This window comes from Lepidochelys olivacea, assembly GCF_965140295.1.
Source record: "Lepidochelys olivacea isolate rLepOli2 genome assembly, chromosome: 9".
Lineage (NCBI taxonomy): Eukaryota > Metazoa > Chordata > Testudines > Cheloniidae > Lepidochelys > Lepidochelys olivacea.
In genome coordinates, this window is record NC_140419.1 from 18,439,187 (window position 1) to 18,455,583 (window position 16,397).

Consider the following 16,397-nt stretch of genomic DNA (forward strand, 5'->3'; position numbering starts at 1 on the left):
TTGGAGAGAAAGCAAAGTGCAGACGCTGGCCTGTTTTGGCAGTGTGGCTTGCTGGGAATATCATAGTGTAGGTAGGGAACTGTGCAGCCTTAACACCCTGGTCAAGAGGGAGAAGGATGCAGGTTCCTGCCCAAGAGAGGTGACAGCTGAGGCATGAGGAGCAGAGAGTGCCTCCTTGTGAGGGACCATGGAGGAGTAATACAGGTGCAGTTGCCCCAATCTATAACACTGTACTCCTGAGTCCTTTCTAACTACAGGTTACAGTTTTAAAAAGACTATTCCAAAATATTTTCAGTATAGATTGAGTATAAAAAAGCACCAGGATAACAAACCTGGTTTTACCTATCACAAACAGATTAGAAACAAAGATACATAATGGCATTTTAAGAGTCTGGAAAAACAAGGAGAGTTTATAACTTATAGCACAACTCCACCAGATGGATTTTAGCTGAATTTCAGTTTTGTCCTTCTGAACTTTGACTGTATATTTACTTTCAAGTAAAGTAAACCTGGAGGAAATAATGCATTTATCTATTTTATGTAATCTGCATTTTTGAAACTTGCCAAAAATGAAAAACAACATTTGATTGTAAAAGTCAAATTTAAACATATAAAACAAAAATGAGAATTGAGCAGCAGAGGAAAGGCACAAAATATTGTGAATGGAACATAAATGATCTAAACATGTTTATGGTGAAATTTGCTGAAGTTCAAAATTCCAGCTCTAAATACACTGCCCCACTGAATGCCCCATGTATTAAAATGTTCCAAATCCTCTACATAAAGGAGTTAGAGGCTCTGGATGATCTTCCAGCTATGGGGCCTGATCCAAAGCCCACTGAAGTCAATGGGAATCTTTACAACTTACGGGGACCGATTCCAACTTTATCCAGAGAGGAGTGTTGTGTGAATTCCTCTCATAGAATACAATTTGAAAGAAAGGTTTCACTGCCTTCCCAGTTTTTGAAATAAAGGTATTCTTGGACATTCTTTCAAGGATATTGAAATGTGAAGTATGTCTTTCACATGCATTAACAATAACAAACAGGTTAGCTATATACTTGTCATTGAAAGTTAATGTCACATAACACCTGAAAATGAGTTAACAATTGCATTTATCTAATTATTGGTAGCAAGATTTTTTTTTATTTACAACTGTGTTAGACAATTATACCATGCTAGCCAAACTGTATTCCAGACCATACGTCAGGCATAGTTTTCAGAATATATCCATTGTCCACCCACAATATAAACAGGGCTACAGGAGGCTATTGCTTTCCCCAGCTAATATTTCACTATGTATGTATTTACACTTTTTTTTAAAAAAGATGTTTGTTTTGGGCACAGCATCTCTAAAACAAATGTTTTTTGATACCAGAAATACACATTGCTCATCTTCTTATACAAGTAATAGAGCACTAATTTCTTAGGTGTAGTCAGTGTGTTTCTATCACCCTTGGAAACATTTTTCAGTGTAAAATAAGTTAAAAGTAATGATCTATTGTGCTTTTTCACCCACACTTATTGTGAAACACAAAACAATCCAATATGAGTTTGAGAGAAGAGTATACTTAATAGTTTTAGCTTCACACATTATGCAGAATAGGGTCCCTTCTTAAGATTAAGTAAGCACATGAGTTTCCACAGACTCTCATCACAAAATTGCCTGTTGGTACAAAATCTTTAAAATTGTACTGTAACCAAGTTGATGAAGGAAAAAATACTGCCAGACATATTAAGAAGTCAAGAAAAACTGTGTAACTTGTTTTGTGCCTCCCAGCTTGAATGCATAAGGGACAAATGCAAATTTTCCAAATGAAGTACAGCTCACAGTGCATAAATCTCAAACAGACAGTAGTTTGCACTTATTAACACTTGGCTTGGATCATAAATGAAGCACTTTTTCCTGAAATGCCAGGAAAGGCATTTTCTGTAAAGATTGGCTTTTCCCTAAAGGAACATCAATTATAAATCATGGTCTGGTAGCAAAATTGGCAGAGCTAGGCTTGAAGCAAATAAACTGGGAAATACGACTGATTTAAAAATGAGTGTGTTGCCATGCATTTTAGCCATCATTTGAGGAAATGGTTTGGGGGTCATTATTCACTGGCAGGCATATAAATTCCATTGCTGGAATTTTTAAAAGTTTATGAAGGCACAAGTGGCTTGCTGCACATCCCAAATGGGGCTCACCGCATCAGGGAATTTCCAGAAAAGCTTGCTTATCATGATCAAGTTTCCCGAGCTCTGTGAGGGCTGATCACTCCAAAAGCATGGTGCTGCGAGCAGTTAAGGGGCTGACAGCTCATTTGAGACTTTGAAAAGCACTTAGATGCTTCTATGTCCTCAGCCAGGTAGGTTTGGAGTTAAGCGTTGCAAGGGGCATGCAGGTGCAGATTAAGCCACTCAGCCATCAGTTATTTATTGGCTTCTCAAGACACAGTGCACCCAAAGATGCTTCTCCTAAACAGTTTTTTTTTTTAAAAAAAAGACCTAAGGAGCATGGGTGAAAGAGAGACATAAACCTTTGCAAAGAGAGACACAAGCCTTTGCAATGAGTCCTGGTGTTAGGACTGGGTTCAAGGGGGGTGAGAGAACAGATAGAGTAGAAAACATGGATGGGGAGGAAGGGTGGTTGGAAGGAGGGTATTTCCAGTATTTTCCAATACAGATTGGGGGCTACATCAGCTACTGGATTCATCATGCTGCCATGGATGCAACCAGGCTCCGTACGGAAGTGAGGGAAAGTGGGAGGTGGGCTAAGCTAACCTTGACTCAGATAGAAGAAACACAATTATTGAACATAGGATTTGTCAGCCAAGGAGGACCTTCCTTGGCCTAACTGAAGCACACAACTGATGCAAGCATATCCCAGAAGCCATCGTGAACTAGAGTACAGAATGCCTCTCAGTTCCCATCAGGGTCATCAACACTCTAAATGTAATTGTTAATAGGGCCATCAAAGACACAACTGGAAACTGCCAATCTACTTCCTGACCCAGGCTAGAGAATTTCTTAATCACCCTGGTGAGCAGCATAGCTCAATACATACCCTTTTCCAGGGCCTAAATCCATTCCCTTGACTGTAGGAATTCACCCAGCTAAGTCCATCAACTGCTGAAGAATTAAAACTTTCATATTAAAATAAAATAGCACTTGAAAATATTCCCAGTGTGAACCAAGCAGAACACAGCACCGTATCAGTTACAAAGCCTGGAGAAAGATAAATCCAGTACTGCCTTCACCATTGGTAGGTTTGCAGTGGGGGGTCAACTACCACTGCTGCTTGGAGTAGAATGCCATGGGCCAAATAGCTCTGCAGCTGTGGAAGTGGAGGGGGATCCCTTCATAAAACCAATCTGCTGTGACATTGGGTGGGGTGGGATTGGGAAGGAATTTTTCCCCAGGTCACATTAGCAGTGACCTTGTGGGTTTATTCATTTATTTTGTCTTCATCTCCAGTGTGTGGATGTGGGTCACTTGTCAGGATTATCTGAGTATATTTCACTTAATCATTTCCCTGCCATTATGGAAGCCTTGAGCACTGGTGTACATTATCCCTCCAATTATCTGCTTGTGGCACATAAAAGTCTAGTCTTTTGTGGGCTGTAATACTTTGGTCTCACCTTGGGTGCTTGGTTCATCGTGCAAGTGCTAGGTGGTGGTGTTGGTGGCCTGTGATAGATGAAGTCAGATGAAATGATCTGGAGGTCCCCTCAACTCTATGTAGTGCAGAAGGGTACAAACATCCCACTGATTGGTGGCACAGGCACCCACACATATGAGGAACCCTGTGCTTGGTGTAGTAACATCGGGGTGAGGGGAGCCAACCATACAAGTGGCTATGGTAGCAGATAGGTTCTGGTTGCAAGATGCCTCACAGCTTCTTAGCCTCCTGCTCTAGTTCTGGAAGGAGGACACCTAAGCCTCCCACAGAGAGCTCTATGTATGGGGCCGGTACAAACTGAATTCTTGGATGGGGGGAAGACGGTGCAGCATTACGATAATGTGGTGGGAGTAAGACCAACTGATTTGAGGGCAACAGCGATAGCTTTACCAAATCTCATGATTTCATTGCAAGTCTCACAATGCTTTTTCTTAAACTCCCAGCTGCTAGAATCAAAGTACTACATGAGAATCTCAGCTTTCTGGGGGGGGGGGGGGGGGAGGGGTGTGTTTGGGCAGGTGTGGAATGTAAGTTTTAAGTCCTCATGTTTGGAGAGAAATGCTTGGGAACATGAAGCTAGTGCACCCTAAATTCAGTAATCAGCAGGCCCGTACAAAGAACCCAAAATGTATTATTTTTTAGAAATCTGAGACTTAAAAGTCATATCATGATATTTGGTAGCCTGCATCCCGGTTTTTGAACACCTGGAGCTGACAGTACAGGGTCGGGGAATCCCTTGATGTGATTTGTGTGGGGGTAGCCGCACTGATGGATGTATTGGCCGCATGCATGATAAGCACTGCATTAACTGGGGGCTGCATGTTCAGCTGGGGGCAATAGCGTGTTACCCAGCTGGTGTGGGCCTAAGCAGGCCAGGGTGGGGCTCAGGGGCCTGGTGTATTTGGTCCCTGGGCTACGAGGGGCTGCTCGGTGCTTATTTGCAAGCCCTGCCTGAGAACTAAAAACTCCTCTAGGTAAAGTCACTAGCAAGCCATGGCCTGGACCATTGGGCACCAGGGGAGCATCCCTTGCTCAGCAGGGTCACGAAACGAGCACTCCCCCTCCCTTCACCATAGTGTAACATGGATTCGCCTCTACCTCCCCCCCTCCTGCCGCCCAGAATGGACTTTCCCCTAACCCCGCATTACCCTCCCGGCAGTCTCAGTGGTACATTCCGCGTCGCAGTTGTCGTGGGAACCGCGTACACCGGTCGCTATGCGCACGGCGCTGGAGCCGCGCCAGCAGGTGTGGGTGAGGGGAGCCTGGGCGAGCCGCCCCTTCAGCTCGGGGACAGGGAGGCAGCGGCGGCCGGAGCCTAGGCCGTGGCGAAGCAGGTGCCTGGCTCCCGCGTGCGCGGGCGGGGCCCCTGGGAGGGGCATGGAGGTGGCCAGTCAGCGGACCCCAGCAGACCTCTGGGGGCGGGGGGAGCATTGGAGCAGACCGGGGGAGGGGCAGTAGGGGTGAGTGGTGGGAGCCTTGGCACAGGCCCCGGGAGGGGAGCGGAGATGGGGTAGGCAGTGGACTCCAGCCGGTCCCTGTGTGGGAGCACGGGAGCAGGTTGTGGGGGAGGGGGGGAATGGATGCTTGGTTTCCAGCAGCCCCCTGGGTGAGGGGTGTGCGAGTGCGCGCGCGGGGGAGGGGGCAAGGTCCGGGGGGGGCATTAGAGTCCCTAGGGATTGGGGAGGTGTACCCTAGAGACAGTCCTACACATGTATATGGAAACGCACCCTTTATGGAGGTATAGCTGCATGCTGTTTATTGTATTTTTTAGGGTGACCAGACAGCAAGTGTGAAAAATCAGGGGGGAGGGGGTAATAGGACCTATAGAAGAAAAAGACCCCCAAATCGGGACTGTCCCTATAAAATCGGGACATCTGCTCACCCTGCTATTTTTCCTTTTTGCTCTGTAAATCACCTATAGTGCTGTGTGCATTATGGACAGAGAAACATGAGACTTTTAATAAGTCTAACTCATGATTCAGGTTATGTTGCATCTCTGTACAAGTTCATTGAAATTCTCCCTCCTGTCTCTCCAGAGCTAATCCGAGGAGCAACCAAACCTGTGAACCTTACTTAGCTGGGAGAAGAGTTAGTTTTAATGAAATTGCTAAAGGCAAGAGTTTAATTTGCTTGAGGTTTTGAATGCCTAAGAAATAGGCAGAGGAAGTTCAAGGGCCCTCTCTTGGGAAGTCTTCAGCACAAGTGTAGGTGCCTGAAAGTGTTTTAATGTTAGAAATATAGTAGAACCTCAGACATAAGAACACCAGAGTTACAAACTAACCAGTCAACCACACATCTCATTTGGAGCTGAAAGTATGTAGTCAGACAGCAGAGATGGCGGGGGTGGGGGTGGGGGGGAGAAGAAGCAAATACTATACAGTACTGTATTGTGTTAAATGTAAACTACTCAGAAAAAGGGAAAGTCTTAAAAAAAGATTTGACAAAGTAAGGAAACTGTTTTTGTGTTTGTTTAAATTAAAATGGTTAAAAGCAGCATTTTTCTTTTGTATAGTAACGTTTCAAAGCTGTATTAAGTTAATATTCATGTGTAAACTTTTGAAAGAAACATTGACAAACTTTGAAGGAAGCCAATCCATCTTTCCTTGGCAAGAGGGAAGATTGGTGTCAACTATGTCCTTTAAAGTTAGGGGAAAGTGAAAGGGAGATAAAATAGGGAAGATCCTGGAAGACCCATGGAAGAAAGAAAATGGGGAAATGGAAACAACATGGGGTGAGGAGGCAGCACGGCAAAAAGGCTTTAGGAACATGCAGTAATCAGAGAAAGAGACTAGGTAGCAAGATGTAAATGCCCAAAAGTGAGTGGGGGAGGTAGGGTGAGAATGAAATATAGGAAGGAGATATTTTTCTGAGTTTCTTTTTGCTAGGATTCCAATTAGCAGTAAAAGGATATTTGGAAATAAAATTTTCCTTTAAAGTTAAAAAAAGACTGCTGTGAAAGAGGGAGAGCAAGCATGACTGGTGGATCCTGGCTGACAAAAGGAGAGGGGATTTCATTGGGCATTTTACTAAAATGAAGACTACAAGATTAAACTTCAGTGCAAGAAGGAAACTAGTACGCAGCTGTGCAAACTCCTGCTCCTACATGCTTCTTTATAGCAGCATGCACTAAAGATTTATAATTTTCAACTGTAAGTCACAACATGAAAGAAATGATTTGAAATTTTTGCTTGCCACTCAAGTACCTCTTTTCATTTGATAAAGCTATACACAGACACGCAGGATTTGTATAAGTAAAACTCAGAAATCTTTGCATAGCTGCTTGCAATTTTTTTGAATTAGCTTTTAAATATCTAAAACATATCCTAAGATTTTGCGACCTATAGCTCTGAACCTGCAATTGGATCCAAATGAATATACTTTTACATTCAGGCGGAGTCCCGTTGAAGTCAGTGGAGTACTACGTGGTTGTAAAAGTCCACTCATATGGATCTGATTTCAGCGTAGGGTCCATATTAACTGAAGTGTTGTGCAGTTAATGTAAAATGTCACATTTATACCATTGATATGTAACTAAAACAGTGTAGCAGTGAAATCTTTATTTAACTGTTAGTGGGGTGTTTGCTACTGCCAGTTGTATAGTAAATAATTGTAAAGTGAAATCATGTGGTTTTTTTTCCAAAATAAGTCAAGTGTTTTGTCTCTGATTATCTTTATGAACAACCTGGTGCTTCAAAAATACATCTAACAGCAACAGGTCATTAGTGTTTCGTCCTAAGGTGACTTGCTAAAGGTAAAGAGAATTGTTTTGAAAATTCTACTTTTACATAAAGTGCTTCAGATTATGTATTTTTGTAAACATTTACTTTGAATGACTAAGAATTTACTTTGCCTTCCATTGTTGTACTGTGATATCATGACCTATGCACAGACAGAATGCATAATAATTTATTACAGGTTTTCTTCAAAGAAAATGGTAAAAGCCTCGAAGGCACCCACTGTAGGCTCCTGGGTCCTCAGCCATCGTATCTCTTGGGTCGAGACCCACATCTCTCTCCCTCCTGAATGATTTTTTTCCAGGCTGCAAAGTTCCTTGCCTACACTGTAATATTCCCAGCAAGCCAGACTGCCTGAACAGGCCCAGGTCTGCGCTTTGCTTGCTCTCCAGAGGCTATAAACAGTGTAATTGGCAACAGTTATAAGTTACCATACAACTTTTCCTAAACAACAGGGCTGCCCGGGGGTGGGGGGGAGGGGCAAGTGGGAGCAATTTGCTCCAGGCCCCAGAGGGCCCCCCAGGAGAGTTTTCAGGGCCCCCCAGGAGAGTTTTCGGTGGCACTTTGGCGGCGGGGGTCCTTCAGTGCTGCCGAACACACCTGGAGTGAAGGACCCGCCGTCGCTTCATCCGCTCTGGGTCTTCGGCAGCAATTCAGCTGTGGAGGGTCCTTCCACTCCATGTCTTTGGCGAAGTGACCTGGAGTGGAAGGACCCCTGCTGCCGAAGATCCTAGGCCCCCTGAATCCTCTGGGCGGCCCTGCTAAACAAGCACATTTATTCTTAATATGAAAGCGTTACAGAGAAAAGATTAAACAAAAAAAATAAAAGAACCTTTGTGCAAGCTAAAAAGCTTACCAGAAGTCATCCCAACTCCAACCTCTGGTAGTGTCAGCCTTCGAGATCCACAGCTAGGTTTTCTCAGTGGTTACAAATTCAAAGCTGTCTCAGATTCAGAACTAGAATATCCATCAATAGGTTAGTTTTTTCTTTATACATCTTAGACCTTTGATTTTGAGACTACAGGAACAGGTAATCAGCAGATAATAGTTCAATAGGTTTTCTTCAGGAATATTGTAGACAACTGCCATATCTGTCACAACGGTGTTACAGGCATTAAATCTAAACAATGCCTTAGAAATATAGTTTTAAAAAATACTACTTGAGGCCACTAAACTGGCCTCAGTTCTTTGTCGTATGGGTTTTTAATTTTTCATAAATCATCAGAGTCTGAATCAAAAGTAGAATAGCTGTGCCAGCTTGTTTAACTGCCTCACTGCTGCTAGAACACACGTCCTCTGAAAGCAGATTCTTTTTTTTTATTATTGAACATCCATTGAGATGAATGGAGCATCAAGTCTTGCCAAGGGCATCCAGTCACATTAGATTAAATGCACTTGGTGCATGTTTCTGACACTTCTTTCAGCATTAAAATGGTCACCATTTTCAGTCCTTCTGTACTAGGACTTTTAACCAAGTTTTTAACCAGTTAGCAACATGATTGGCTCTAAAGATGGTTTGTGTTTAGTGTGCATTAAGAAACTGTGACTGCTAATCATGAGTCATCCTTGCCAGCATCCTAGGCTGGCTTATGGCTGTATTCCTCTGATTAGGCTGTAACAATGTCATTCTACTATGTAGTTGGAACTCTCTAAACCATGTCTGCACAACATGATCTTCAGCCATTCCAGAAATCTTGGTAGTAGGCCATGCCAGAGTGCATTGTCTCTCAGGTTGCTCGTACTTCTGATTGTGAGACTTTTCCCAAAATGCAATGAAATAAACATGATTAGTGTCATTACACATATAGACATGCCCATGCTATGGTTTTGTCTTTACAAAGTTGAAACTGGATCACATGAGCATGTCATAACTGAGATTAAAAGAATAAAAATAAAAAATTGAAAGTATAGTCAAGATCTTTGATTCTGGAGAGTATAGCAGAAACCCGAAAAAAAACCATATAGTTACCATTTTGTATGGATTTGTGCTTGATATATGATAGCTTTCAGCTTCCCTAATACTTTACTGTGATTTTATTCTGACTTTGCCTCCTGTTAGTGCTCATTTTAGCACTGGTATTTGGACCTTATTTTGTCCATCTGTTCTATAGGTAGTCTTCAAGAAAGCCATGTTTTATTAAATACTGAACCAAGTTCAACCTTGGTTAATCCATGCAACCACATTGTATTCAGTGGATTTGCATGGGTGTAACTGAGAATGGAATGTGGCCCAGAGTTTCATATAAATGCTCTAAAAGTTATTTTAGTTTAATTTATATTTTCTTTAGCATTTTATTGCCATATTATATAATGCATTTCTGCTTTCCAACTCTTTTTCCTGTACATTAAAAATTGTAAAAACTATTACAATGCTCTAACATATTAATTGCAATCCGGTTGTTCAATTTGAACAGGTTACTAACCACAAAGAATTTCACAAATCATTCTGATTTTTTTGAGAAGAGTTCGCACTGGGAATCATGAACATCAATGACTTTGTAATACTGCCAGGTTCAAAGACTGGAACTTCCGTAAAATTAAAAGTGAAGTAAGTGCATTTCTTCTGACTATGATAGAAATGTTGACTTTACATTTTTAATAACTTTATATGCAACATTAAGTATGAGGTTATGTTTGCACAAAAGTAAGAATCATAGATATGTCTCTCTACTACTGTTTTTCCAGGCTCTTATTCTTATCTGCCTCCTCCTCCTTAGGTTTTTTTTAACCTTCTTACTGAATTTATTCATGGGAATTATTGCTATGCAGATTATCTAATATATACTGTCTTTATTAAGGCCTTGTGTACCCTATAGAGGGTTTTCCAGCATAGTTAACCAGCAAAATCTTCCAAGTATGGATGCAGTTATACCGCATAGGGTCTTATATCAGCATAGCTATGTCGGTAAAAAAAAAAAAAAAAATCACACCCCTAACCCACATAACATTACCATTATAACTTTTCAAAGTAGGCAAGTCCTAAATCTATCCTATCCTCACTTTCTTGATGGTGACCATTCATTTTCCCCCTGCCCCACTGATATCTTCCAAAGTTCATTCTGTTCAAAATATAGTGGCTTATCCCCCGACTGAACATGTTCCAAGCCTCAGAAATCTCCAGGGTCCATTTTTCTGTCCACTTCAGAATGCAGCGCAAAATCTACTCCCTGGTCTTCAAAATTCTTTGTGCTTTAAGGGACTTGTCTAGGCTTGAAACTTTTACCAGAATAGCTATGTTGGTTAGGGATATGTTTTGTTTTGCTTGTTTTACTGACCCGGCTATACCAGTATAAGTGCTGGTATGGACACAGTTTAATTACTATACTGTGTCCATACTAGGAAGGCTTTGCTGGTTAAGTAGTTTTAGCCCTGAAAATAGCCCTAGGTTGGAGGAAGGGCATGCCTATCCCCCTTTCTTTTCTCCTCCTACATGCCTGAATCCACTCAGGTCACACAGGGGCTGAGGAGAGTGGAGTGGAGTAGATCTCCATCTCTCCTGGTCACTCATCCACAAGTTCAGGGGAGGGAGGGAGCTTACTAGTTCCAGCAAACTCCTCTTTTGTGGTTAAGCATTCCTGGGCATGCACAGCTGTTTTAGCCCTGAAAATAGCCCTGTCTGACAAATGGTGTAGTTGTCAGAGCTGGAGTTTTAGGCTTGCTATGGGGGATACGGGTTACATACTTCAATATTAAAAGTTGTTAAAACTGCTTAAAATGTATTCAGATATCTGTTTTCATTCTCCTTCATGTTCTGATCAACGTCTTTATAATTTTCTTGCTAATACACATTTGAATGTTTCAATTTAATTTCTCTAGAAATGTACGAGAGCTGAAGTTGGAGAAAGTACAGTTAGAACTAGAAAACCAGGAGATGGAGAAAAAACTACAGCAACTACAATCTAATATGAGCAGAGAAAAAGAAGAGAGGAGGGAGTAGGTGAAATTTCTTTGGAATTTTTAACTGTGAAATCAAGGAATCCCAATGAGATGCGTGTTCTTTTGAAAAATCACTTGTGGATAACCCATCTAAAGACTAGCATTTTTGGTAGTGTTCTGCACTATTCCCTCTGAGCTGTTTCCTTTCCCTGCTTTTTTTATTTGTTTACCCTATTCTGTCTTTTATCTCCTCTTTTCTTTTCTTTTCCTCTCCACAGCCTCGTGCTGTCCTGTGATAAGCATGTTTTTTGCTTGGTGGGTATTTTTTTTTTTTTTTTTTTACAGTTTCTCCTGTGAGATTGGTTGATTTACTTCTGATGTCACAATCATTTCTATTTCTCCTCCCCAGTGGAATATGATATTAGAACTGCCAGCCAGTTTCCTTCCCCCTCCGACATTCTTTTTTTTTCCCAGTGAAATTGTAACGTTGGAGTTAAATCAGCCAATCAGTACCCTGTATCTCCTAGTGTATTTCACTTTGTCACTGTTTCAGTGAGTTAAATGCATGTACATAACATCACAAAAGGACTGGAACATTGTAATAGTTTTATATATGATGGAAAGAACCCATTTAGGAAGGGACCATTGTCTGGTGAAACGAGCCGAGCCGTAGACAAATCTTGGCTCTGCTAGTGACTCACTGTGTGACATTACCAAATAACTGTAACCTCTGTGTCTGCTTCCCTATCTGTAAAATGTGGATAATACTTATTTTCGTGCGTCACAGAGGTGTTATAAGGATAAATTCATTAATGTTTGTACAGTACTTTAAAAGGTATAAAATGCTATTTGAGCACTAAGTGCCATTAATTGCATTGGATCATAGTAATTCATTTCTAAATTCCTTTTTCTCAGAGCAATTAAAGCTGGGTTCTAGTCGCCTTTATGCGTTGACAAAATGTTGAGACTGAGACCACCAGCTTGGCTGCTCCTCAAAACTAATCAGTTCAAGATAGGCTATCGTAGAGGTGCTGCTACTGTTCTTAATTTTTCAATTTATGTAGCACTGATCGTGTACTAAACGCTTTTGAGGCAAAAACAAAGACACAGGATCTTATTTACATTTATTCCTACTTAAAGAGAGAGCAGGTAGAGGACAGAAGGGATGGGGAGAAAGCAAGAGAAGTAGACGACTGAGAATTGACATTAGGCACACACGTTAGTTCCACAATTTTTAAAATTCTAATCTCTCTTGCACTTTTTCTTACTCCATCTCTCTCTCTCTATGAGCTGAGGGCTAGGATTTATGGATCTTGTGGAAGAAGCATGTTTTGAGAGAAGAGAGTATAGAATCATAGTAGACTAGATCCAGGAGGAAACTTCCAGGCTTAGGAGCTGCATGAAAGAAGGCAAGGAGATGGATAGTAAAGAAGCACTGAGTTGTGTGTGTTGGTTGAGGTGAAAGAGAGCTAAATGACAAGGCAAATAGTACTAAATTGTGCAGGACCTTGAAGGTAACAACAAGCATAAATCTGCTGTGGAAATTGGCATGGGAGACAATGAAGGGATTTTAAAAGCTGATGGATATTGTCAAAGCAACTGTCTGGGTAGATAGTTTTCACAGTGGAATGATATCTACTTCTGGGGGCATGTCATTAAAGCAAACTACTTGTAAACATCCAGGGAACTAATGTAATGTGCAGGTTTATATATGACAGTAAAAAAAAATACTTAGTTTGGTAAATTATCCAACAAGAGTTACTTTGTCAGTCTTTCAGGTTTTCAATCTTGACATGAAAGCAATCAAAATTAAAGGGGAGTTATGTTTCAGGAATCAGTGCTTCTACAGAGATGATTTTTTCCTCATTTTTCTGGTATCCTATTTGTTGCTATTAACTACAAATCTGCATATTGGGAAAATGATTCATCCACCCCAATTTACAGGAGAAATATGCTTAGTAATTAAGTTTAGGGTACTGTTTTTTTTCTAGACGATCAAGTGGCTATCATTGGCAATCTGGACTGGCAGGACCATTGGGCATTCAACCTCAAGTGTGGTCACAAAATAGAGAAAATGTTGTTAAGGTACAAAAATTTCATTGGATTTGCAGATAGTCTCATAAGATACAAGATTTAGAAGAGGTTTTTGTGGGTTATAGTCAGTCATTCACTATTTTGGTGTAATGCAACTGAATTAATAAGACAGTTTTAAATATTGTATTAAGATGAGAAATGGAATATTTTATAAGTAACATTTCAAAGGTATTTGTTTTTCTGCACAGAGCATATACTATCCTACTGAGCTAGAGGAAGATTCAGTTCTGGACTACAGTATTGGAAATAATTGTTTGGTGTTATGTTGTATTACATAAATTAGGTTAGTTAAGGGGTAAGGTTGTGCTACTTGTACAAGAACAGCTTCAGTGCTCACTGCAGTCATTTGGGAATCTTCCCATTAATTTCAGTGGGCATTAGATAAGACCCAAGTACAGATCTGTATGAATGATCAAACTGTAGTATGCTGTATTAGCTAAATTTGTCATATTTACTGTCCAAAGTATTTTGTGTGTGTGTGTTTGTGTAGAAAACTTTTACCAGGAAACATTTTCAGACTTTTCTTCTATAAAAAATTTGTAATCAGTTTTCTTTAGGGAGATACTAACATTTAGCTTAAGGGGAAATTCAAGATAAACAGGTATATTCTGCAAAGTGAAATGTACATACAAAACAACAACATTAAAAGAATGTTATGGTTGCAAAGTCAAGCACTCAGAAGTTAAGGAACACTGGAATTAAGGTTGCCTGTGAAATCTTAATTTAGTCTTCTTGTTCTCTTGTGCATTTGCATTATGATAGTCTTTTTAATTAAAATAATAGCCTATCCTTTTTATCACAGGATTCATACATCATTCAGTGTCTTGTTCTCCTCTACCCCCAGGCTGCTTTTTGGAATCTACTCCCTCTGCTACTTGCCCCCAGCCTAGCTCTTGTTATGTCTACATTCAAATCAGTTTGCTTTCTCCTCCATGCTGCCTGGGTGCCAGCAAAGCGGGCATTACTGAGACCACAGAAGAGATATTGTCCTTGTTCTCAGTTCTGATGTCCAGTGCTACAGCAATTGCAGGCAAAATCCTGCTCAGTCCCTGCATCCCTGGGTTGGAGCATGCCAAGTGCAGACAGAATCTTTACGAATTTCAGCTGAAAGCTCTGGCAAGTCTCTATAAAACATGTGCACGTTCAGATTTTTCCAAGGTTTATAACTTAGGCATTTTTTTCTCAAGAGCAGTAAAAGGCATATCCCTGGTACTAAAAACAATACCCAGGCCAAATATCAAGTCCATTCTCCAAAGTATGCAGTGTGCTAGAGCTTCTCAACAAAATGTTTGAGAATTTTTTTTTTTTAACACAGGCAAAATAATGTATTTTTCCCTAATCTCCTTCACAGAAATGGTTGAACTATTTTTGGTGAAACCTTACAAGAATATTCAGCCTGCTTGGGAAATTTTAGTCCAAACAGTTTGTTTGGCAAACTTATAAGCAGTTGAAAACATATTCTTATAATGAGAAGTATTGGGGAACCTTAATTGTAGCCAGTGCTACTAGCGCCACCTATAACATACATTCCTGAGTGTCACAGCTCTTGGAAAATAGATTCATGTTTTTGTTAGCTAAGGATTTTGGCCTTGTGGTATTAATTAACACATGCTTGCACTGCATGTGATTCAAGAGCTACCTACTGAGTCAAACAATTTATGTTTATGATCTCTGCTAAAAATACTGGTTCTGATGGCAAAATCAGTTTTCTTTGCTCACAGTGTCAACTAGTATGAAGAATCCTAAAAGGATACCCAAGTCTAAACGGTCTAAATTCAGCTTAGAAGTAAAGATATGCTTCCTAATTCCTTCAGCTCAAATTGATTTATCGAGAGATGCATACAAATTGGGCTGAATAATGCATAAAGAGGGAGTTTCTCACTATGTTTCTTCAGGAAGCCAAGCTCATCCTGAACTGCAAGCTTTACTTAATAGAGCTCATTAGAAACTTTATATAATAAAATTCATATAAGTCCAGAAAGAGACATTTACAACCTTAGACCAAGTAGTGGCATTTGTTATTTGAAGGCGTTGAAGGAGCAGCTGTTTGTTATGAAGGTGTTTTTAGTTAACATACTCAATTTCAATAACATTACCTACTCATGTATGAGTAAAAGAGGGTGAGATTGAAAAGGTTTTCTTTAACCCCCTCCCCTTTTTTTCTCTCCCTTTTGAGGCAAGTTGCTCAATTACAGCTGCTGATACTTCAAACTCCGGCGAAAGCTGTCAGTTCTGGTAAAGACACATAGGGCAACAATTTCAAAAAGGCAATAGTGTAACATGCACAAGGGGTGGAGAGTGTGGGTGCACTGTAGACTTCTCTATGTTTGAAAGGGAAAATGCAGGAGAATTTTTTGAAAGTGAGCAATTATTGCCCTAGAAAATGGGGGTCTAGTCGCAGAAGGCTGTTGCAGAAGGAGATATATAGAGCTCTTTACAGCTGCTTGTACCCTACACAGTAGACTGTGTGAATGGCATTTAAATAAAATTTAGGCAATATGAGATGGTCTGGGGCAGGTGGAACAGAGGCCTCAGCCCCGGGCAGCAAGGTCCGGTTACTGGAGGTTCCCTAGCTGTCTTGGATTGTGAATTGCTGGTTAGCCTTACACAGGAACATAAGACTGGAAGGGACCACCTGGGCCATCAAGTCCAATCCCCGGCTATTACAGGCAACCCCATCATATAATCCTATTCATAAACTTAACAAGTTCGTTTTAAAACTAGTTAGGTTGTTTGGTACGCTACTGTTGAAAGGCTGTTCTACAACCTCGCACCTCTGATGATTAGAAACATTCTTTTAATTTCCAGTCTAAATGTATTCATGGCCAGTTTATACCCGTTTGTTCTCATACTAATGTTGGCCTGCAGCATTAATAGGTGTTCTCTATTCTCCATCCTTCGTGTTCACCGTGCCTCCCCCCGCCCCCATGTATTTATATAGAGCAGTTGTATCCCTCTCAGCCTCCATTTTGCTAGGATAAAGCCAATATCTCTTAGTCTCCTTTCATAAATTAGGCTCTCTATTC

General features: G+C 40.8%; 1 protein-coding gene across 9 annotated transcripts in view; it reads left to right on the forward strand.

Moving 5' to 3' along the window:
• Positions 1 to 4,823: 4,823 nt before the first annotated feature.
• ZBBX (zinc finger B-box domain containing) overlaps positions 4,824 to 16,397 on the forward strand; it is a 48,490-nt gene continuing 36,916 nt past the window's right edge. For 3 of the 9 annotated variants that reach the window (XM_084640024.1, XM_084640030.1, XM_084640032.1), the window contains exons 1-5: positions 4,824 to 5,001; positions 7,377 to 7,418; positions 9,816 to 9,949; positions 11,218 to 11,334; positions 13,269 to 13,362. In XM_084640024.1, coding sequence (XP_084496150.1) covers positions 9,882 to 9,949; positions 11,218 to 11,334; positions 13,269 to 13,362 — 279 coding nt within the window. In that variant the 5' untranslated portion in view covers positions 4,824 to 5,001; positions 7,377 to 7,418; positions 9,816 to 9,881. Of the gene's footprint in view, positions 5,002 to 5,206; positions 5,225 to 7,376; positions 7,419 to 9,815; positions 9,950 to 11,217; positions 11,335 to 13,268; positions 13,363 to 16,397 lie in introns of those variants that run through there. The other 6 variants (XM_084640026.1, XM_084640027.1, XM_084640025.1 and 3 more) reach the window with 6 other exon arrangements.